We start from the raw sequence: 23,006 nt of genomic DNA on the forward strand, positions 1-23,006 counted from the left end.
TCGTGATTTGAGTGCACTAAGGGCTCTTAGGATAGTGCGGATGGCCAGGAATGCGAGAAGAGATTGAGACAGATCAATGAGATGGCACCGGGCTCTGGCTGACTCAGTTGGTAGAGCCAGTGACTCTTGATCTCAGGGTCGTGACTGAGTTCAAGCCCCACGCTGGGCATGGAGCCTATTTTAAAAATTAAAATAATAATGATAATAAGGTAGCCCTGACCTGGGATTCAACATATACAATAAAATCCACAAATCTCAAGAGTCCCACCAGACGAATAGGGACAGTACCTACTTCTATGCAACTCAAACCTCCACTCACATAGTTTCCATTACCCCCCAGAAAGTTCCCTTAACCCCTTCACAGTTACTCCTCAGCTCTCATCCAGCAGCGGGAACCACCGTTCTGTTTACCTGTCTCCCTTAATTTTTTAAAAATGTTTGAAACTTGCAAGTTATTTCGAGAAAAATATGGGTGGTGACGTAGCCTCTCAAAGGAGAGTGTGAAGCTGAGCACTGCTTAGGGTCGTTTCTTCCATTTGATTTTTTAAATCCAATCAAATAAGGCCTTTCCTTCCCCCCTCCCCAAAAAAGCTTTGCAAGAGCTGGACTCCAGCCAACAGTCGTTCTTCTCCCGCTAGGAAAAGGGTGGATTTGTTTAACCGCTTTGTTCTTTCCTCTTTGAACCTGCTTGTGTTTAACCGGACCCTCGACCCCAATCTCTGTTAGGTATTTTAAGAACTTTTCTTGTTTAGGTAAGAGAGAAACTTTAGCTCCCTGGCCAAACTCCGAGGGTTGGCTCCCGGGCTCCAAGCGTCTGCCCCCGCCCCGCCCGTCGCGGTGGCTTCGTATGATTCTTCCAGGAGCCACGGAGGAGAGGGACAGCGTCGGGGGGTGCACTCCCCGGCCCGCACCCCCAGCTGCTGCCACCCACCTGCTGAGCCGCCCTGCCCCCGCCCAGGCCTCTCTCCGCGGCCCGACCTTGAGCCTCTGGAAGGCGCCAGACGGGTGAGTGCCGGGGTCGCGCTGGCCTCTCCGCCCGGCTCCCCGGGGGTGCAAAGGTCCGGCCACGGCCGGTACAGAGTCGCCGGGGCCGGCTGAAAAGAGGCCGACTGCCCCTGCCCCCCCGGGGACCCGGGCCCCGTGCGCCCCCTCGGCCCGGCCGGACGCGAGACAGGCTCGACCTTCAGCTTCACAGGGCCTCACGGTCACCCGAGGCTGCGGCGGCGCCGCCGGAGGGTGCGGAGGCCCCTCGCCGCTCGCGCAGCTCAGGTGCAGCGGGGACACCTGCCGGCGCGCGCCCACTCCCCGCCGCCCCGCCGCCGGCTCCCAGGAAGCCCCGGCGGAATGACAGTTGCGAGGCCCAGCCCTCCCACCCTCAGCTTGCACGCCGGAGCGCCCGATTAAGTCAATATTGCAAAAGGTCCTCGTCTGATCCTGGGCCTTATCTCGGGTCGATAACACGAAGGCCTTTGGAGCCTGTGCCAAATTTTAACAGCCAGCAAGGATTCCAAATGCTAAGACACTGGCCATCAGCGTTTAAGATTTGAGTCAAAAAAATAATAATAGTAAGATTTGAGTCGTTTCTTTAAAAAAAAAGCAATGTATAGAAGGAAATATGAAATCAAAGATTATTTTTTCCTTTTCCCTCAGCTGTCATTAATTCGCCCATGGCTGGGTGAGGCCACTCACTTCTAAGCAGAAACATGACAGGGGGAAGGATGACAATGCAGACAATTTGGGTCAGCAGCTGGGAAGAGTTTGGGAAAGAGAGGAGGCTCTGAAAAGTTGCCTGGTTTTCCTCTCCCACGGGGTCTCTTAGGTAATGTTTCTTCTCTGATAATTTTTGTCTTCTCCCTGTTCGCTGGTCACACTCTGGCCTCAAGTCCCAGCATAGAATATTCCTGCCAGTAAAGTTCAAGACTCCTTGCCAAACTGGCACAGTGCCTTCCCCGGGAGCCAGAAGTAGCTGAGGGACTGTCCATTCCTACAAGAGATCCCCAGATCACATATGTCCCCTTCTCCACCCCTTCCACTGCACCAAGTTGGAAACGGGTGTCAGCTCCAATTTAGTTTATTATCACCAGTGAATCTAACTTCTAAAAATGCAGGTCAGAAAAATGCAGAGCGGGAAGGCCCTGGCCTTGGAGAGGTGGGAGAAGGGAGTCCGAACCATCAGTGGGTGGGGAGGGTAGCAGGAGCTGGTGACCTGCGGGCGGGGAGGGGCCACCAATGAGGGAGCTGCCCGCCCCTGACCAGACCCATCTTCAGTCGGGGGCTAGGGCGCAGGCATAAAGGGCAGCCTTTGGGTGCAGGAGCAGCCAGCAGCCAGCAGCCAGCAGCCAGCAGCCAGCTCTCCGAGGGTCATCAGCACCAAGGTACGGATGTGGGGGGGGCTTGGGGTTTTTCCTCTCTCTCTCTTTTAAAGACAGTTGAAAACAAGCACTGGTAAGTGGATTGAAGTTGCCTCATGTTATGGATGATCAGCCCTGTCTTCATTTTCATGTATGTCTCTTCCTGCCACATTGCCTATTTTGTTCTGATTTTAGAGAAATTTTTCCAGTTCCGATAAAACTCAGTTCTGCATCCGCATCTTACCAGGGCCTTAAGCCCGGAGTTTGACTGAATTCACCCCATGCGATTACATCCCGTGTTATCTCCGTTACCTTCCGCAGAGCACCCCCTTGACAATGTCTTCCATTAAGATTGAGTGTGTTTTGCGGGAGAACTGCCGGTGCGGAGAGTCTCCGGTGTGGGAGGAGGCGGCCAACTCTCTGCTCTTCGTAGATATTCCTGCGAAAAAGGTTTGCCGGTGGGATTCGCTCAGCAAGAGCGTGCAGCACGTGACCGTGGGTAAGGATGAAGGCCGGGCTCAGATCCGCCCATACATCGTCTTCTCCCCGGGGAGGGGCGGTCACCTGATGTGTCATTCCCCAGGGAACTTCTTGTTAAAGCCTCCTGGACATGCTTTAAAACTGCTGCTTGGTCCTACTCTCTCTGTCCACACCCTGCGCACTCCCGCTTTGACCCAAGAGTAAATTCTGGATGCTCAATACTTCCTCTTCCCCCGCGGGCGAGGGGCAACAGTCCCCATTTTGTGTTGCTGACCAGGCCCTGGAGGATCTTTCCTTAACATCTTTGGATAACAGCTTTAGAAGTTGGAGGCCCGTTTGTGGCACAGCAAAGGCTGTCTACCTTGGGTCCGGCCAAGTCCTTTATTTGCAAAACAAAAACAAAACAGAAACAGAAACAAACAAAAAAAAAACCCTCCCCCCCAAAAAAAAAACCAGGTATATTCCTTCTTTGAATGTACCAAGAAGGGCTTTCAGACTTACAAAGTATCAACCAGGACTATCTGTTCACTGTACAAGATAAGATTCATGACAAATTTCAAGGGCATTGGAATGTGATTCTGTTTATGGCCGTGTGACTCCCAGAGGAGGGGTTTCTCATTGTAGGAGTTTGATATGAGATAAGGAAGCTTCTTGTTCTTTGTTAATGGGAAGACATACAATGAATTCCTGTGACCTTGGGACAGTCTCATCCCAGAACTGGTGATCTCAAACTTTTTTTTTTTAATGAGAGGGAATAGCTTTTATTTTTTTGTAAAGGTTTTATTTATTTATTCATGAGAAACATGGAGAGAGAGGCAGAGACATAGGCAGAGGGAGAACCAGGCTCCTCTCAGGGACCCCAATGTGGAACTCGATCCTGGATCCCTGCCTAACAGGTGCCCAACAGCTGAGCCACCCTGGCGTCGCGGGGGTAGAGTTTACTTAACAGAAGTGTAAAAGTACATATACATACATACATACATACATACATACATATGAAACATGGAGAGAGAGGCAGAGACATAGGCAGAGGGAGAAGCAGGCTCCATGCAGGGAGCCCGATGTGGGACTCGATCCCAGGACCCCGGGATCATGACCTGAGCCAAAGGCAGACGCTCAACCACTGAGCCACCCAGGTGCCCCCTGCCCCCCCGGGAACAGCTTTTTAACTCACCCAGGGATATGAGTGTGGCTAGAGGCAAAGTGACTGTGGCCAGTGGCCAGCATAGAGGCAGGGACCCGTTGCCCTAGTCTCTCTTTGCCAGTGTGCACACAGTAGAGGTATGTTCCCATCCCTAATCTGCAACCACCCCCAAACCACAGAAAGGCATTATGGTATCAATTAATTTAGGAAGTTACAGAAGTTAGCTGCCAGAAGCCTCAGGCCACAGGTTGGGATGCATGATGAGAATGTGGCCCTCCCAATACTGTGCTGCACATTCCCTGGGCCTCTCAATGGCTGGAATCAACTTCTGAATGGGGCTTTGCACTTACTGAATAGATGCTTAGAAAATGTTTTCAAGGGGTGCCTAAATGGCTGAGTCGGTTAAGGGACCGACTCTTGGTTTTGGCTCAGATCATGATCTCAGGGGTCCTGGGATCGAGCCCCGCATTGGGATCCGTGCTCAGCTGGGAGTCTGCTTGTCCTTCTCCCTCTGCTCCTCCTCCCATTCTCTCTCTCTCTCTCTCAAATATTTTTTACAAAAAAGAAAATGTCTTCAAAATAAACTGATAAATTTGTTTCCTCTGACTGTTCACCATGGTAATCAATCTCTCTAGACAAAGAAGTTTCCTTATACGTGGAAAAATGTTAAGCCCAGAAAACCTAAAATTTAAAAATACAAAATATAGCAATCTAGTCACACGTGATTGTTTTATCACCACATCTATGTTTCTATTATTTTTATCATACTTCCTTCCAAAAAAGAATTTGAGAAACAACTTTCAATTACATACATAAAAGAGGACCCCTTAGAAAAGACAAGTCCCGAATCAGAGAGAGATGTCACAAAACCTAGTTGCCAGAACTAACACAGTTTGTGTCTCTGAGTTTCCTGGAGATCAGGTGAATCAAGCATTACTTGCTCTGTGACAGCTACTTTGGTGCTCCCCGTTCCCCCATTCCACCCCAGTTAAAGACATCCCCTCCCTTTGAACTTGATGTGGCACCTGCTCCAATGTATGGTGGCTGCCCCGATGTGATTTCTCTGCTTCTCCCACTCGACTGGAAGTTTCCAGAAGAGTTGGGTTTCCTTCACCTTTCTATCTCTGCTGCCCAGGATACTGCTCAACAAATATACTTGGTTCTGTAGTCTTCACCACTCAACAGAAGGGAGAGGGCACTCCCATCGTCAAAAGAGCTAGAATCCTCTTAGAGATGCCAGGTGGCGGGATGACCACAGTGTGCTGCTGGGCCACTGGCCCACTTACTGCCTTCTGACTGCTGCTTTTGCTTCTGCAGATGCCCCCATTAGCTCTGTGGCCCTTCGCCAGGGAAGAGGCTATGTCGCCACCATTGGAACAAAGTTCTGTGCTTTGAACTGGGAAGATCAGTCAGCAGTTGCCCTGGCCACAGTAGATAAAGACAAGAAAAACAATCGGTTCAATGATGGAAAGGTGGATCCTGCTGGAAGATACTTTGCTGGTACGGTTTATTTCTAGCACCTATTGACTGAGCTTAGGAGAGAAGCAGGACTTAGGAAAGTCTCGAATTGGTAGTGGTAAAATGTTATTCATAACGGGTCTTGGGTTCTTCTTTTATTATTACTTGAATAGCTTTTCCTTTAAAAAAATATATCCCAAGGGACTCATGGCCGGCTCAGTTGGTAGAGCATATGACTCTTGATCTTGGGATCATGAGTTCGAGTCCCACACTGGGGGTAGAGTTTTGGGTTTTTTTTAAGATTTATTTATTTATTCATGAGAGACAGAGAGACAGAGAGAGAGAGAGAGAGAGAGAGAGAGAGAGAGAGAGAGGCAGAGACATAAGCAGAGGGAGAACCAGGCTCCTCTCAGGGACCCCAATGTGGAACTCGATCCTGGATCCCTGCCTAACAGGTGCCCAACAGCTGAGCCACCCTGGCGTCGCGGGGGTAGAGTTTACTTAACAGAAGTGTAAAAGTACATATACATACATACATACATACATATGATAAAGCCAATTAAAAATCAACTGTTAAGGGCAGCCCTGGTGGCACAGCGGTTTGGCGCCGCCTGCAGCCTGGGGTGTGATCCTGGAGACCCGGGATCGAGTCCCACATCGGGCTCCCTGTATGGAGCCTGTGTCTCTGTCTCTCTCTCTCTGTCTATGAATAAATAAATAAAATCTTTTTAAAAAATCAACTTAAAAATGATAACTTTTTAAAAGATTTTATTTATATGAGAGAGACAGCATTAGCAGGGGAGAGAGAGAGAAGCACGCTCCCCACTGAGCCAGGACCCCGTTGTGGGGCTCGATCACAGGACCGTGGGGTCATGACCTGAGCCAAAGGCAGATGCTCAACTGACTGAGCCACCCAGGTGCCCCAAAAATAATAAATTAAATTAAGTTAAAAATCATTTTTTAATTTTAAGAATGCCATGAGAAAAGCTTTCAATATCTGTCTCTAGCGGAGACTAAAATGTATGTGGTCCTATTATAGTTTAAATGAGTTTTAAAATAGAGGTTTTGTGGTTGCTGATGATGTTTAAATTGGAAATAATTTCAAATTGACAGAAAAAAGAAGTAAAAATAGTACAAACAACACCTGTCCACCCTTTACCTAGTTCACCTATTGTCAACGTTTTGTCCCATTTGCTCGCTCTCTATGTATATCAACATACCTCCAGAATCATTTGAAAGTAAGTTGCATATATCACAACCCTGGAAAATACTTCCATGTGATTTTCCCAAGAAAATGACATTCTTGCACTACCTCAGTTTAGTTATCAACTTAAAAAAAGTTTAACATTGTTAACAGTTATATCTGACATACTATCTATACTCCAGTTTTGTCTATTAACCAAATAATGTCCTTTATAGTATTTTCCCCCGCCACCACAGGATCCAGTCTAGGATTATGTATTGCATTTAGTTGACACGTCTCTTTAAACCTCTGTATTCTGGGACAGAACATAGCCTTTCTTATTTTTTATGACCCTGCCATGTTTGAAGAATACACACAACTACCCCCCCCTTTTTAAGATTTTATTTATTTATTCATGAGAGACACAAAGAGAGGCAGAAACACAGGCAGAGGGAGAAGCAGGCTCCCTGCGGAAGCCCAATGCGAGACTCGATCCCAGGACCCTGGGATCACAGCCTGAGCCAAAGGCAGACACTCAACCACTGAGCCACCCAGGTGCCCTTTTTTAAGATTTTATTTATTTATTCCTGAGAGACACAGAGAGAGGCAGAGACATAGGCAGAGGGAAGCAATTCCTCCTGTTTTTAATAGAACATTCCTCATGTTCCTCTTGTCCTTGTGTTTGTCTAATGTTTCCTTGTGATTAGATCGATGTTGTACATTTGTCACTAGAATACTACAGAGGTGATACTCTGTCTTTGTCCAGGTATCCCACCTGGATACCATGTCCCTCGTGGGTGATGTTCGTTTTGATCACCTGGTTTAGGTCTTCTCAGATTTCTCTACTGCATAATTACTAATTTTTTTTTAAGATTTCATTTACTTATTTCAGATAGAAAGAGAACAGAGGGGCAGAGGGGCAGGAAGAGGGACAAGCAGACTCTGCCTTGAGCATGAGCCCAGCGCAGGGCTCCATCTCACAACCCTGAGATCATGACCTGAGCTGAAATCAAGAGTCAGAGACTCAACCGACTGAGCCACCCAGGTGCCCCCATGGTTATTATTTTTAATTGTGATTTATAAACATTTTGTGGGGTTTATTAGTCATCTATTGCTGTGTAACAAACTACCCTGAAATTTAGCAGCTTAAAATAAGAAATATTTCTTACATCACATAGTTTCTGAAGGTTAAGAATCTGGATGTGGTTTAGCCTGATGGTTCTAGTTCAAAGCTGCATCATGAAGTTGCAGTCAAGCTGTTGGCGGGGGCTGTAGCCTCAGAAGGGGCTGGAGTCTCTCAAGGGACCTGGAGGATTCATGTCCAAGCTCACTCACAAGGGGTCGGCAGGAGATTTCAGTTCCTTACCAAGTGGGCCTCTCCATAGGGCTGCTCTGGACATGGCTTCTCCCAGGGCCAGTGAGAAGAGAGAGAGAGAGAGAGAGAGAGAGAGAGAGAGAGAGAGAGAGAGAAAACGAGGACACCCAAAACAGAGGCTACAGTCATACTATAACTAATTTTGGAAGTGATAAACCATCACTTCTGTCATGTGCTATTGGTCACACAATGATAGAAGAGACTACGTACAAAGGGTGTGAATATCCCTTAGGGGGATAGGGAGGCAGGGATCACTTGGGGCCATCTTGGAGGCTAGCTGCCACACGGAGGGAGATACCTGAAGACCGGCCAAATATCCTAGTCCTCAGCAAAACATCTCTCTTGGGTTTTACATTTGTTGATGATTCTTTCTTGAACCAATGTTGACTGTGATGGCTGTAGAATGGCTTATGTTCAGCTTTCAGTGAAATGTAACTATAGTTTCCAGTTAAATAATACATTTCACATACATTCTTATTTCCTTCTCGTCATAACAAATTAGCCAAAGTTGATTCCAAAACCCTGCTGTTTCCACCTCCCCACCCCACCTCCTCACGTTATCAGCCATGCTGCCGTGGCTCCATTCACTTTCAGCATGGAAGGTACATGAGATCTGAATGACTGGCCATGGCTCGCTTCCCATATCCCTGGACTTTACACAACCACAGATCTAGTCCAGGTCAGGTTGAAAGATTAAAGATGAGAATCGATTGGAAGCCCTCTGCCACTGATTTCTGCAGGATAAGGAAATAGGATTGGATACCCTACCTGCTGTCAAAATTGATTTTCCCTCTCCCTTATGGCTATAGTATACGGTTCTGTGGCTCTTTGTGAGACAAAATGAAGACATCCTCGGAAGCCTGAGTCCTTAGCCTGGAGTCCCCAGTTTTAATTTTTTTATTTTTTATTTTTTATTTTTATTTTTTTTATTTTTTTTGAGTCCCCAGTTTTTAAACTGTGCCTGGAGGAGACCTCTTAAAATTGTAGGCATCATTGTGGGTGTACAAACTGAAGCACCTGAGAACCTTTTTCTAGAGAGTTCATAGCTTTCAGCAGGTACTAGGAGATATTTCTGGACCAGGAAAGGGTAGTCATTTGATAGTCAGGAGGTGGTAGGTAGAAGCCTGAGGGTGTCACTACACCCAAGGTCTGACCTGTGTGTGCTCACTCCTAGACAGTGAGGTATAAGCCAGGGCTCCAGCTTGTTCTTTCCCACAAAGGTAGAACCCTTTCCGAGCAGTGGGGAATTCACATTCACGTTCCAGGTATCTCTCTTTCTGTGGGGCAGACAGTGGGGAGGAATATTAGTGAAACAAATCCAACTACCCTATAGCCCGAAACTGCTGCGTGAACATCCTTGTCCCCTAGGAGGGAGGATTTACCCTGTCTTGCTTGCTATTCAAACTTCCCAACTTTTGTCTATTTTCCTTTAACCCATTCTTACTCTGCTGCTGTTGAGTGTACAGTGTTCTGTAAACGCCACTTAGATTGGTTGATGCTGTTCAGTTCTATGTCTTTGCTGATTTTTCTATCTACTTGTATCTATTACTGAGAGAGGAATGCTGACATCTCCAATTGTAATTATGGATTTGTCTATTTCTTTTCAGCTCTGACTTTTGCTTTGTGTATTTTGAAGCTCTGTTGTTAAGCACATACAAATTTAAGGTTGCTATGTCTCCTTAGTGAATTGACCATTTTCACGATATGTAGCACCCCTATGTATCCCTGGTAATTTTCTTTGCTCTAATTACTTTTTTAAGATTTTATTTATTTATTCATGAGAGACGCAAAGAGAGAGAGAGAGACAGACAGAGACAGAGACAGAGACAGAGACAGAGACACAACTCAGACAGAGGGAGAAGCAGGCTCCGTGCAGGGAGCCCGATTCAGGACTGGATCCTGGGACTCCAAGACCACACCCTGGGCTGAAGGGAGGCGCCAAACTGCTGAGCCACCCAGGGATCCCCCTTTGCTCTAATTATTTTGTCTGATATTAATACAGCCCCTCCAGCTAATATTTTAATCAATATTTGCATGGCATAGCTTTTCCCATCCTTTCACTTGTACACAATCTATATCATTATATCTGAAGTGAGTTTCTTTTTCTTTTTTTTTAAGTGCTAGGGTTTTTTGTTGTTGTTGTTTTGCTTTGTTTTGTTTTTATTCATGAGAGACACAGAAAGAGAGAGAGAGGCAAAGACACAGGCAGAGGGAGAAGCAGGCTCCATGCAGGGAGCCAGATATGGGACTCAATCCCAGGACTCCAGGATCACGCCCTGGGCCGAAGGCAGGTGCTCAACCACTGAGCCACCCAGGCGTCCCAGAAGTGAGTTTCTTACAGCAAGCAAATAATTGGATTTTTTAGAAATTCATCTCAAAAATGTATTAATTGATGTGTTTTAATTATTGATATGCTTTGATGTAGATCTACCATTTTGTTATTTGTTTTCTCTTCTTTCCCTCTGTATTTTTTTGTTCCTCTGTTTCCCCTTTCCTGCCTTCTTTTGGGTTACTTCAACCTTCTTTAGAATTAAATTTTAATTTATTTATGATGGTATTTTGCTGTATCTCTCTATAGTTTTTTAAGGGCTTCTGAAAGGATTGTAAAATATACAGTTAACTTTTTTTTAAGATTTTATTTTTTTATTCATGAGAGGCACAGAGAGAGAGAGGCAGAGACACAGGCAAACAGAGAAGCAGGCTCCATGCAGGAAGCCCGACGTGGGACTTGATCCCGGGTCTCCGGGATCACGCCCTGGGTTGAAGGCGGCACTAAACCGCTGAGCCACCCGGGCTGCCCTACAGTTAACTTTTTGCAGTCTATCTATAATCAAGATTTTACCGCTTCAATTGATTATCACTTCTTTATACTATAGTTGTCTTTCTTTAAAGATTTTATTTATTCATGAGAGACACAGAGAGAGGCAGAGACAGGGGCAGAGAGAGAAGCAGGATCCCCGCAGGGAGCCCAATGTGGGACTTGACCCTGGAACTCCTGGCTCACGCCCTGAGCCAAGCGTCCCTATAGTTGTCTTTATATACATACATATAAATCCTGTTGGAAAATGTAATTTTTGCTTTAACCATCAAAAATATTTTAAAGGGGTGCCTGGCTGGTTCAGTTGGTGGAGCATGCAACTCTTGATCTCGGGGTTGTGAGTTCAAGCCCTAGGTTGGATATAGAGATTACTTTAAAATAAAAAATCTTTTATTTTTTTAAATCTTTTAAAAAATAAAATCTTTAACAAAAAAAGAAATATTTTAAAGCACTAAAGAGAAGAACTGTCTATTAAATTTACTATTTCCATTGCTCTTCATTTTGTTGTTTCAAGCTGCATTTTGATGTCATTTCCCTTCTAAGGAACTTGCTTTAGCAATTCTGTTAGAACAGGTCTGCTGGCTATGAATTCTCCCAGTTTTACTTTGTATGAGAATATCTTTATTTCACCTTCATTCTTGAAAGATACTTTCATTGAATATAGAATTCTAGGCTGACACCTTTTTTTTCTTTCAGCAAATGAAAAATGTGTCCCTTCTGGGGCGCCTGGGTAGCTCAGTCAAGGATTCAACTCTTGATCTTGGCTGTGGTCTTGATCTCAGGATTATGAGTTCAAGCTCCCATGCTGGGCTCCACGCTGGGATGGAGCCTACTTATAGTTTTCTGCTTTTCACCAAACTTGAGTTTTGAACCATTACTTCTTCAAATGTGTTTCCACCCTGTATTTTCCTCCTCTTCTCTAGGAATCCAATGATACATATGTTAGTTCTTTTGTTGTTCCACAGATCTCTAAAGCTCTGTTCATTTTTTTCAATATTATTTCTGTCGTTCACATTGGATAATTTATTTTTAAATATATTTTAAGATTTTTAATTGTTTTAAGTAATCTCTAGGCCCAACGTGGAGCTCAAACTCACAACCCCAAGATCAAGAATCTCGCGTGCCCTCTACCGACTGAGCCAGCCAGCTCCTGGATAATTTCTATTGACCTATCATTCGCTACACTAACTCTTTCCTTTGTCATCTCTATCCTGCTAGCAAATCCATCCAGTCAGTTTCTAGATTATTTTATTATTATTATTTTCTTTTTCAGTTCTAAAAAATCTTTTTAAGATTTTATTTATTCATGAGAGACACACAGAGAGAGGCAGATACATAGGCAAAGAGAGAAGCAGGCTCCTTGCGGGGAGCCCGATGCAGGACTGGATCCCTGGATTCCAGGATCACAACCTGAGCCAAAGGCAGATAGATGCTCAACCCCTGAGCCACCCAGATGCCCCAGTTCTAAAATGTTTATTTGGCTATTCGTTGTGTCCTCTACTCCCTTCTCCTTCCTTGCATTGCCAAGTTTCCTAGAAATTTTAAATATTATTTTGAGCCCCTGGATCTTGGTTCAATCCTATGGAGAATGTTGATATATTTGTCCTAGTTAGTGATCTATAGGTTCAGAACATTTAACCGAAAAGCTTGAGCCTGCTGTTTGTGAGGTGCCATTAGGATCTGGCTCACATGTAGGCTACTCAGTGGTCAGCCTGAGACTGGTGAGTTCTAACCACAGCCGCATTCGCAGTCTTTGGTATGCTAATTAGAACCAGATTCGTGCAAGTACAAGTAGAAGATGAGCCCGGGCGATCATAAACAGCTTTATGGAATTGCATTCCTGAGCAACATCCCTCTTCACTATCTCCAAGTACTTCCCATTTTCCTGGAGCTGTCTGTGTCATTCCTCCAGCCAGAAAGTACCCATTTCTAGAACAATGCTGTCTCTGGGGCTACGCAGCAGCCAGACAGAGGAGGAGAGGGATGTAAAAGCAGCAGTGTTTGGCTCTCCCCTTTTGGAGCTCTGTCTTCAACCAGCTGGAGAGGAATGTCCCCTTCCCTAAGTCTTGATTCCTGCAGTTTCCTGTTGTGGGCCACTCTCTGCTGTTAACTACCCTTGCTTCAAATAGCTGGCAGACTGGAGAAAGGAGTAGAAAAGAAGCAGGGTGGGGCACGTGGGTGGCTCAGTGGTCGAGCATCTGCCTTTGGCTAAGGGCATGATCCTGGGGTCCTGGGATAGAGTCCTACATCCCCCCACGGGGAGCCTGCCTCCCCCTCTGCCTATGTCTCTGCCTTTCTCTGTGTCTCTCACAAATAAATAAATAAAATCTTAAATAAAAAAATCAAGGAAACTATTATGTGATCCCCATCTGGGTCCTATATTAGAAAAAAATGACAACTACCTTGCTTATGATGTGAATGGAAATCACACTGACAGGTCTGGTTCCCAATTAGAAGGAGAACATCGCTCCCAACCCGACTTTCTCCCACTGAGAGCAACCCTACTATCTGGAACAAACCTACGGTGGAGCTATTTGAGAAAGCAAATGTAAAGAAAAGAAGCAGAGATTTCTTCCACTCTTTGAGCCTCAGGAGTTTCCTTTCTGCTCCTTGAGCCAGACTGAGAGGGTTTCTCTTGGATCTCTGTCTTCACCACGGTGCTCACTTCCAAGTTTCAGCTGTGTTGAGTTCAGGCTGGGACATCCGGAAAATAAAATGGAGAACTAACCACCCATTAGGTAGCACTGCAAATTACGTTGTTCTTCCCAGACCTGCCTGATATTGACTTTTCAGAGTTCTCAAATAGCTCTACCATAGGTTTGGTCTAGATTGTAGAGTTGTGCTCAGTGGGAGAAAGTGGAGTTGGTAGAGATGTTCTCCTTATTTGGAACCAGACCTGTCGGTATGATTCCCATTCGCATCATAAGCAAGGTAGTTGTCATTTCTTTTTTTTCTAATATAGGACCCAGATGAGGATCATATAATAGTTTCCTTGATATTTTTCTTTAAGATTTTATTTACTTATTCATGAGAGACACAAAGAGAGAGACAGAGACATCGGCAGAGGGAGAAACAGGCTCCCTGTGGGGGGCCAGATGCAGGACTCAATCCCAGGACCCCAGGATCACAACCTGAGCTGAAGGCAGAAGCTCAACCACTGAGCCACCCAGGTGCCCCTAGTTTCCTTGATTTAATGCTGTGAAAGGAACCCTTTTGATAAAAGATGGTGTAGGGCATGGGGCAAGGTGCTGTGATGCTAAACCCAGTGCTTTTGGGGTTTTGTAGGCACCATGGCTGAGGAAACGGCCCCAGCAGTTCTGGAACGGCACCAGGGGTCCCTGTACTCCCTCTTTCCTGACGGCCATGTGGAAAAGTATTTTGACCAGGTGGACATCTCCAATGGTTTGGATTGGTCCCTGGATCACAAGATCTTCTATTACATTGATAGTCTGTCCTACTCCGTGGATGCCTTTGACTATGACCTGCAGACGGGGAAGATCTGTATGTACTTTTTCATTATTCTTCTTAATACTGCTGGTATTTTTTCATATGTGTGTAACTAGTAAGCTGCTTCTTCCTCAACTTATATGAAAAGGCCCTTGTCAAATAAAGAACTGTCTGATGTGACTATTCCAACATAGTCATAATTGCCCAGACTCAACTGTGCGGCCAATCAAGCCATGGCCCTCAACACAACTAACTGTGGCCACCACGGACATAATATGAATAGATCCTTAATCCCCTCTCTTGCCACCATCTCTAGAAAGAGGCTCATGTGCAATGGATACTGTTCTACCGGGAGGTGCCTACAGGCAAATAATACACAGCAGAATTAGATAAAAGAACAGAAAGTTAGGGTTGGGGTTGGCACTTCTCATTTGTCCTTTAGTTAATGGTAGGCAATGCTCAGAGACAAATTAACAATCTTCCAAAGTGGAAAAGTCTAAAACGTAGCTGCAGATTGTTCAGTTCCATCAGTGAGTTCTGCATGAGCCACAGTTGGAAACTGGGAAGGAAAGAATTCTTGAGGAAAAATCAGGAGGGAGTTCTTGAAACTATTTTGTGGAAGGTGCCAAACCACAAGAGCAAAACCAATCATAAAAGCAACTCAAAAAAAATATCACAAGGCTCTCGTGTAGATTTAACGAGAGGCCAGTTATTTCAGTACAGATGTTTTGCTTTGAAATATATAAGGCTCTTTGTTATAACTGTTTTTACCCATTTTTACTGACATATGGTTTTAACATCTTTTTTTCCATTATACCACAATGCAGTTACCATGATGACCTGGATTTTGTAGTGTAAATTTCCTCTGGAGCTTGATGGGGGGTTCTTTGTATCCTGTGATTCCCCCTCCTTTAATGCCAGCTGGTTGGCTCCAGATTACCCCTCCTCTCAGAAATAAGCTCTTCAATATTGAGTTTTGATAAGATGATTTTGGAGCATTCAGCTGGGCAGAAACAGAACTCTCACATCTTACTATTTTTTGCGTATGAACCATTCACATGGTACGGTACCATTAAGTTGCCTTCTAGATCTTGGAGTTAATCAAAGTCAGCATTTTTATAAGCAAAACAGCAAAGGTCTAACCGCAGACTGAACTGTATCCGAGGTGGGTGCTCAGAGCTTCAGTTCAGGTCAACCTCAAAAAGAACTATTGGTATTTTATTAAGAATTCTACTTCCAAAAAAAAAAAAAGAATTCAACTCCCTTTTGGCTCTCCTTCTCCAAAAGCTTAGATGGATATGACTGTACACAAACTAAAGAGAGTGCAATAACCCCCAAATTATGTGGCAAAAATCCTTAGTTGAGGAGTGCCCACTCGTGTTTCTGGACATTTTTGTTTAGTTAGGAATTCTTCTGAACCATCTCACATGCCAGACCCGGGATAAGCAAAAGTCATCAGGATTTACAGTCAGCTTGCGAGCTCCTTGTCTGATGCCCAGCATTGAGTGGCCTGTTGCTTTGTCATGTGTGTATATTTGTTTGTTTTAACCCTAGCCAACCGCAGAAGTGTTTACAAGCTGGAGAAAGAAGAACAAATTCCAGATGGAATGTGTATTGATACTGAGGGGAAGCTCTGGGTGGCCTGTTACAATGGAGGAAGAGTGATTCGTTTGGATCCTGAGACAGGTAGGCTCACAGCAAAAGAAAAAAATCCCTGCCATGTCTAGAAAAAAAACACGACACTAGCAACCAAAGAAACTTCATTACTAATGAAGTTATATGGAGCTATATTCAGAGGTCTCAGTAGGACGGCTTGGAAATAAAGGCCAAAGATAGAGCACAAAACTTACAGGCAGAACTTCTTTTCCTGAGGAGGTTAAGTCTTTTTGCCCAAAACAAATTGTCAGGGAAGGTAGGTTAAATACATGGCTGAAGTCTGACCTCCACAATCCTTTTTGATTATCCCTAATCCTCTACAAGGGGTCCCAAACAGTAGTGCAGGTTGAAAATTTGCTAGAGCTGGACTCTCAAAAAAATATTTGGTGATCTAGGGAAAAGACTCCAAACTGTGAAGTTACCTGTTGATAAAACAACTTCATGCTGCTTTGGAGGGAAGGACTACTCTGAAATGTATGTGACCTGTGCCCGGGATGGAATGGACCCTGAGAGTCTTCTGAAGCAGCCTGAAGCTGGTGGGATTTTCAAGGTGATCCAGCTATTTATTTTAATTTGAGGGTGAGATGGGAGATCCTTGGCTAAGTAACTGAGTGATTAGTGCTTTTCCTTTTTATTATTTATTTATTTATATTTCATTTTTATTTATTTGAGAGAGAGAGCAAGAGAGAAAGAGCACGAACAGGGAGAGGGGCAGAGGGAGAGGGAGAAGCAGGCTCCCTGCTCAGCAGGGAGCCAGGCACAGGGCTGGATCCCAGGACCCCAAGATTATGGCCTGAGCCATAGGCAGACACCCAACTGACTGAGCCACCCATTTGCTTTGATTAGTGCTTTTCCATACTTCCAAAACATAATTCTACTTAGTATTTTTTTTAGCAAGAGAAAGCAGGTGTATGTGTGCGCGCACACACACACACACACACTCGAGTTGGGACAAGGAGGGCAATGGGAGAGGGAGAGAAAATCTTAAGTAGGCTCCACACCCAGTGTAGAGCACAACCAGCGGTTTGATCTTACGACCCTCAGATCATGACCTGAGCCAAAATCAAGAGTCTGGTGCCCAACCGACTGAGCCACCCAGGCATTTCTCTATTTAGCAATTTTAAGCTCATCATGCTAGACTTTTTTTTATGCTAGACTTTTTAAAACATTTTATTTAGACTTTATAGACTGTAAGTACAAGATCATGTGTTTAGCCCACTTTGTGCAGTATTTCAAAATATTTTTGTGCTTCAGTTATGTTTGCCGAAATTCTGTAAATCAATAGAACGAGCTTGAAAAATCAGTGTTTGAAACATGTTTATGAGATCAGTTGATTGTTTTGGTGTCAAAAGAATATCTTTGGGCTTCTTCCTTTTTGCAACAAAACAAACACTATAAAAATTATGAACCTCTAGGGACACCTGGGTGCTTAGTCAGTTAAGCATCTGCCTTCAGCTCAGATCATGATCTCAGGGTCCTGGGATCAAGCCTGGAGTCAGGCTCCCTGTTCAGCGGAGAGTCTGCTTCTCCCTCTCCCTCTGCCCCTCCTCCTTGCTCTTGCTATCTCTCTATATATATCTCAAATACATAAATAACATCTTTTTAAAAAAATTATGGACCAGGAAGCCTGGGTGGCTCAGTGGTTGAGCGAATGCCTTTGGCTTGGGGCGTGATCCCATGGTCCCGGGATCGAGTCCCACATCGGGCTCCCTGCATGGAGCCTGCTTCTCCCTCTGCCTGTGTCTCTGCCTCTCTCTGTGTCTCTCATGAATAAATAAATGAATCTTTAAAAAAAAATATGGACCTCTCAAACTGAAAAGAAATAGGAAGATGGTATAAATAAATTCAGTTTTAAATCCAAGTTAATTGCAGATGGTTGCTAGTTGGACTATTATCAATGTGAATAATTGTGTTGGACTCGACTTAATCAAGTAATTCCTTTTTATGATAGGAAATAAAACAAGTATAATTGGTAGCTAAATATATTATTATGAATCATAAAAAATGCTTTTGAAGAATACTTGAGAATTACCTTTAAGCAAAATTTCTCTCGTTTTTCTTTTTAACAGATAACTGGCCTTGGGGTCAAAGGAATTCCTCCCTATCCCTATGCAGGATGAATGGCAGGTCTTCTTTCCTACTGGGGGAAATTTGAAGACACGTAGAAAATTCTAGAGCTGAAATTTCAATCTAGTTACAAAACAAATTAAAGAAATGGTACTATTAACAGGCAAAATTAACGTTTTTTTTTTCATTTTTAAGAGGTAGAGCATTTTAATAAGGGGTGACAGGTAGTTTTGATAACACACTAAGAGGCCTTCTACAAAGGTATTACAGAAATATAAAGAATTGTTCAACTGTCAATCAGCCTCTACTCTTTGCAAATTGCTAGAAGGGGACTGGGGTTACTATATCTTTTATGCATTCCATACTTATTACACCTAAAGTTTAAAAAAACTAATAAATAATGGCCTTATAATGACTTATGATTATGTTCCTTTTTATTTTCGTCATAATCTTATAAAATATACTGCAGTGCTAACCTGCCTTCATATTATTTTTCCTACATATTACTTTTTGCAAGTTAAAATATAACTGGAGGATGAGAATGAAACTCTGGCAAAATCCATGGCTCCAACTGCCACCTAATAAATGTAAAAGCAATATATCACTTTAGAGAATACTTTTTTAAAAAATAGCTTTATTGAATTATAATTGACCTATACATATTTCAAGTCTACAATTTGGTAAATTTTACATATATACTCACTAATGAAACCAACACCATAAGCAAGATAATGAATCTATTTACCACCCCCCAAGACTTTACCTGTGTTCCTTGGTAATCCTTTGCTTTGGTCCCTCTGTATGTCTGCCCTCATCCCCAGGAAAACACTGATCTTATGTCTGTCACTATTAATTACCTTTAAAATTGGATGGTGTTATTTCTCCAGCTTTGTTCTTTTTCAAAATTGTCTTAGTTCTTCTAGTTACTTTGGCGTTCCATATAAATTTTAGAATCAGCTTAACTGGGCACCTGGGTGGCTCAGTGGTTGAGCATCTGCCTTCAGCTCAGGTCATGATCTCAGGAGTCCTGGGATTGAGCCCCATGTCAGGCTTCCTGCTCAGTGGGGAGTCTGCTTCCCTCTAGCCCTTCCTTTTCCCCTCCCCCTGCTTATGCATGTTCTCTCTCTCTCTCTCTCTCTCAAATAAATAAATAAATAAATAAATAAATAAATCTTTTTTAAAAATCAGTAGAACAATTTGGAGAGAATTAGCATCTTTACTATTTTGAGTCTTCCAACCCATGAGCATGGTGCATCTTTCAGCTATATAGGTCTTCTATGACTTTTTTCTTTTTTTTCTATGACTTTTTTCATCAGCATTTTGCAGCATATAGGTCTTGTACATGTTTTGTTAGATTTATATTTGAGAATATTGTGCATTCTGCTATTATGAATGGAGTGTTTTATAAATGGCAGTTAGATTCAGTTGGGTGGTGGTGGTGTTCAGTTCTTCTATATCTTTCCTGAGCTTCTGTCTTCTAGTTTTTTACATAAATGAGGAAGGAGTGTTGAAATCTCTATCATTTTGGATTTTTCTGTTCTCTAGTCAGTTCTGACAGTTTTGGAACTCTGTTGTTAGGTGCATTTAAAACTGAGTATCAGGAAAGCGCAGGTGGCTCAGTGGTTTAGCATCACCTTCAGACCCGGGATTGAGTCCCACGTCAGGGTCCCTGCATGGAGCCTGCTTCTCCCTCTGTCTGTGTCTCTGCCTCTCTCTCTCTCTCTGGTCTCTCATGAATAAATAAATAAAATCTTTTTAAAAAATAAATAAATAAATAAATAAAAATAAAACTGAATATCTTTTCAATGAATTCACTTTTCTTAAATATGTAATGTCCTCTCTTTATCCCTTGAAAATCCATTGAAATCCATTGAAAATTCATCAAGGTTTTTAAAAGATTTTATTTTTTAAGGGACACCTGAGTGGCTCAGTGGTTGAGCATCTGCCTTCTGCTCAGGACGTGATCCCGTGTTCCAGGATTGAGTCCTGAATCAGGCTCCCCATGGGGAGCCTGCTTTTCCCTCCACCTATGTCTCTGCCTCTCTCTGTGTGTCTCTTATGAATAAATAAAATCTTTTTTAAAAAGATTTTTTTAAGAAGTAATCTCTACACCCAACGTGGGGCTCAAACTTAACAACCCTGAGGTCAAGAGTCCCATGTTCTACTGACTGAGCTAGCCAGGTGCCTCATTAATGTTAAATTTTTTGCTTTCAACCATCAAGCGTGTTTTGAAGAATTCAAGAGGAAAAGAATAGTTTATTATCTTTAACAAAATATTTACCATTTCTGTTGTTCTTTCTTCATTTCTGATATTCGAAGTTTCTTTTGCTCTCCATTTTATTGTCTGAAGAACTTTCATTAACAGTTCTTTTAGAGTAGGTCTGCTGCTATGAATTCTCTCATTTTTACTTCATATGAGAGTGTCTTTATTTCACCTTCATCCCCGAAGGTTATTTTCACTGGATATGGAATTCATGGTTGATAGTTCTTTACTTCCAGCCTCTTGGCACTTTAAATTTGTGCTATTTTCTTCTAGCCTTCATGGTTTCTGATGAGAAAGCTAGTCTTCAAAATCATTATTTCCCTACAGGTAATGAGTAATTTTTTTCTTGGCGATTTCAAGACTTTGTCTTTGTCTTTAGTTTTCTGCAATTTGATTATGATGTGTCTGGCTATGTATTTCTTTGGGTTTATCCTGTTTAGGGTTTGCTCTGTTTCTTGAATATATACATCATATATATATATATATATATATATATATATATATATATATCACATAACTTGGGAAGTTTGGGAAATTATTTCTTCAAATATTTTGTCTGCCTCATATTTCTCTTTCTGGGACTCCAAAAACTTGAACATCAGACTTTTTGTTCTTGTCCCACAAGTTCTTGAATTTCTGTTAAATTGTTTCAATGTTTTTTTCTCTCTGTTCTATCGATTGATCTTCAAGTTCACTGGCTCTTTTCTCTGTTTTCTCTGCTAGTGAGTCCATCTGGTTATTTTTATTGTTATTATTTTATTTTTCAGTTCTAAAATGTCCATTTCCAGTTCTAAAATTTCCATTTCTATTCCAATACTTTCCATTTTAACATTTGTTTGGAGAATTTTCATGATTGCTCAATCATTTTTATATAATGGTTGTTTCAAAGTGTCAGACTAATTCCAACAGCTGCATTATTTAACTCCTGGCACCTGTTATTGTCTTTTTCCATTCGAATTGAGCATTTCATTGTTCTTTGTATGATGAGTAATTTTAGATTGTATCCAGGATGCTTTGAATACTATATTATGGAACTCTAGGTCTTGTTTAAATCCTATGAAGAGGGCAGCCCAGGTGGCTCAGCAGTTTAGCGCTGCCTTCAGCCCAGGGCATGATCCTGGAGACCCGGGATCAAGTCCTGCGTTGGGTTCCCTGCATGGAGCCTGCTTCTCCCTCTACCTGTGTCTCTGCCTCTCTCTCTCTCTCTCTCTCTCTCTCTCTCTCTCTCTCTCGAATAAATAAATAAATAAATAATCTTTAAAAAAATAAATAAGTCTTATGAAGAATGTTGGTGTATTTGTTTTAGCAGATGATAGGTTTGGTCAAAAAGTTCCATCCTATCTTTTGTGGGTGTGGTTCCAATGTCAGTTGTTTTTACAGGCTTTGCAGTGTTATTTGGGACTGTTCCACGTGTGTATTACCTGGTGGTCAGTCTGGGACCTGGGAAAAGGTCTAGCATTAGCTCACTTCTCTGAGTCTTTGATATGTTAATCAAGATCCAATTCATGTACATGCAGGTCAGGAGCTGGGAAAAGCAACTCCGTAAAGTTGTTTATGAATGCCTGGGCTCAAACCCAACATGCAAAGGCCTTTTCATTGAGGATCTCCAGGGAGCATGGTGGATCTGAAGCCCCAGGACAGCTTCTTCTCCAACCCTCACTACAGTCCACTAGTTGTCTGATCTCTGCTTGGTCCTTTCCCATTCTCATTTCTCAGTCAAGTGTTTCTCTCTCTCTCTCTCTAATAAATAAATAAATCTTTAAAAAATCAGCAGAACAATTTAGAGAGAATCAGCATCTTTACTATTTTGAGTCTTCCAACCCATGAGCATGGTGCATCTTTCAACTATATGGTCTTCTATGACTTTTTTCATCAGCATTTTGCAGCATATAGGTCTTGTAAATGTTTTGTTAGATTTATATTTGAGAATAATGTGCATTCTGCTATTATGAATGGAGTGTTTTATAAATGGCAGTTAGATTCAGTTGGGTGGTGGTAGTGTTCAGTTCTATATCTTTCCTGAGCTTCTGTCTTCTAGTTTTATCCATAAATGAGGAAGGAGTGTTGAAATTTCTATCATTTTGGATTTGTCTGTTTCTCTATTCAGTTCTGACAGTTTTGGAACTCTGTTGTTAGGTGCATTTAAAACTGAATGTCTTGGGGCAGCCTGGGTGGCTCAGCGGTTTAGCGCTGCCTTCAGCCCAGGGTGTGATCCTGGAGACCAGGGATTGAGTCCCACGTTGGGCTCCCTGCATGGAGCCTGTTTCTCCCTCTGCCTGTCTCTCTCTCTTTCTCTCTCTCTCTCTCTCATAAATAAATAAAATCTTTAAAAAAATAAAAAATAAAACTAAATGTCTTTTCGATGAATTGACTTTTTTTCAATATGCAATGTCCTCTCTTTATCCCTTGAAAATCCATTGAAAACTCATCAAGGTTTTTTTAAAGATTTTATTTTTTAAGGGATGCCTGAGTGGCTCAGTAGTTGAGCATCTGCCTTCTTCTTAAGATGTGATCCCGTGTTCCAGGATTGAGTCCCGAATCAGATTCCCCATGGGGAGCCTGCTTCTCCCTCCACCTATGTCTCTGCCTCTCTCTGTGTGTCTCTCATGAATAAATAAATAAAATCTTTTTTAAAAAATATATAATAAAAATGAGATGATCAGAAGCACAAAACTGGAGACCTTCCTCCCCACCCTCCATGTTACAGCTGACTAGCCTCCTAACTCAGTCACTTCCAGTCCATTTCTCATTCAAGGTAAGTCAG

The 23,006-nt window shown here is 42.9% G+C and overlaps 1 protein-coding gene across 5 annotated transcripts in view; it reads left to right on the forward strand.

Moving 5' to 3' along the window:
• Positions 1-18,387, forward strand: part of RGN (regucalcin) — a 32,497-nt gene extending 14,110 nt beyond the window's left edge. Inside the window, exons 1-8 of one of the 5 annotated variants that reach the window (XM_055338333.1) lie at positions 847-1,005; positions 1,651-1,819; positions 2,673-2,850; positions 5,293-5,475; positions 14,095-14,310; positions 15,811-15,942; positions 16,308-16,462; positions 17,982-18,387. In XM_055338333.1, coding sequence (XP_055194308.1) covers positions 2,688-2,850; positions 5,293-5,475; positions 14,095-14,310; positions 15,811-15,942; positions 16,308-16,462; positions 17,982-18,032 — 900 coding nt within the window. In that variant the 5' untranslated portion in view covers positions 847-1,005; positions 1,651-1,819; positions 2,673-2,687 and the 3' untranslated portion in view covers positions 18,033-18,387. Of the gene's footprint in view, positions 1-846; positions 1,006-1,650; positions 1,820-2,268; positions 2,376-2,672; positions 2,851-5,292; positions 5,476-14,094; positions 14,311-15,810; positions 15,943-16,307; positions 16,463-17,981 lie in introns of those variants that run through there. The other 4 variants (XM_055338332.1, XM_055338334.1, XM_055338331.1 and 1 more) reach the window with 4 other exon arrangements.
• The last annotated feature ends 4,619 nt before the right edge of the window (positions 18,388-23,006 follow it).

The sequence above is a fragment of the Nyctereutes procyonoides genome, unplaced genomic scaffold (genome assembly GCF_905146905.1).
Source record: "Nyctereutes procyonoides isolate TBG_1078 unplaced genomic scaffold, NYPRO_anot_genome, whole genome shotgun sequence".
Lineage (NCBI taxonomy): Eukaryota > Metazoa > Chordata > Mammalia > Carnivora > Canidae > Nyctereutes > Nyctereutes procyonoides.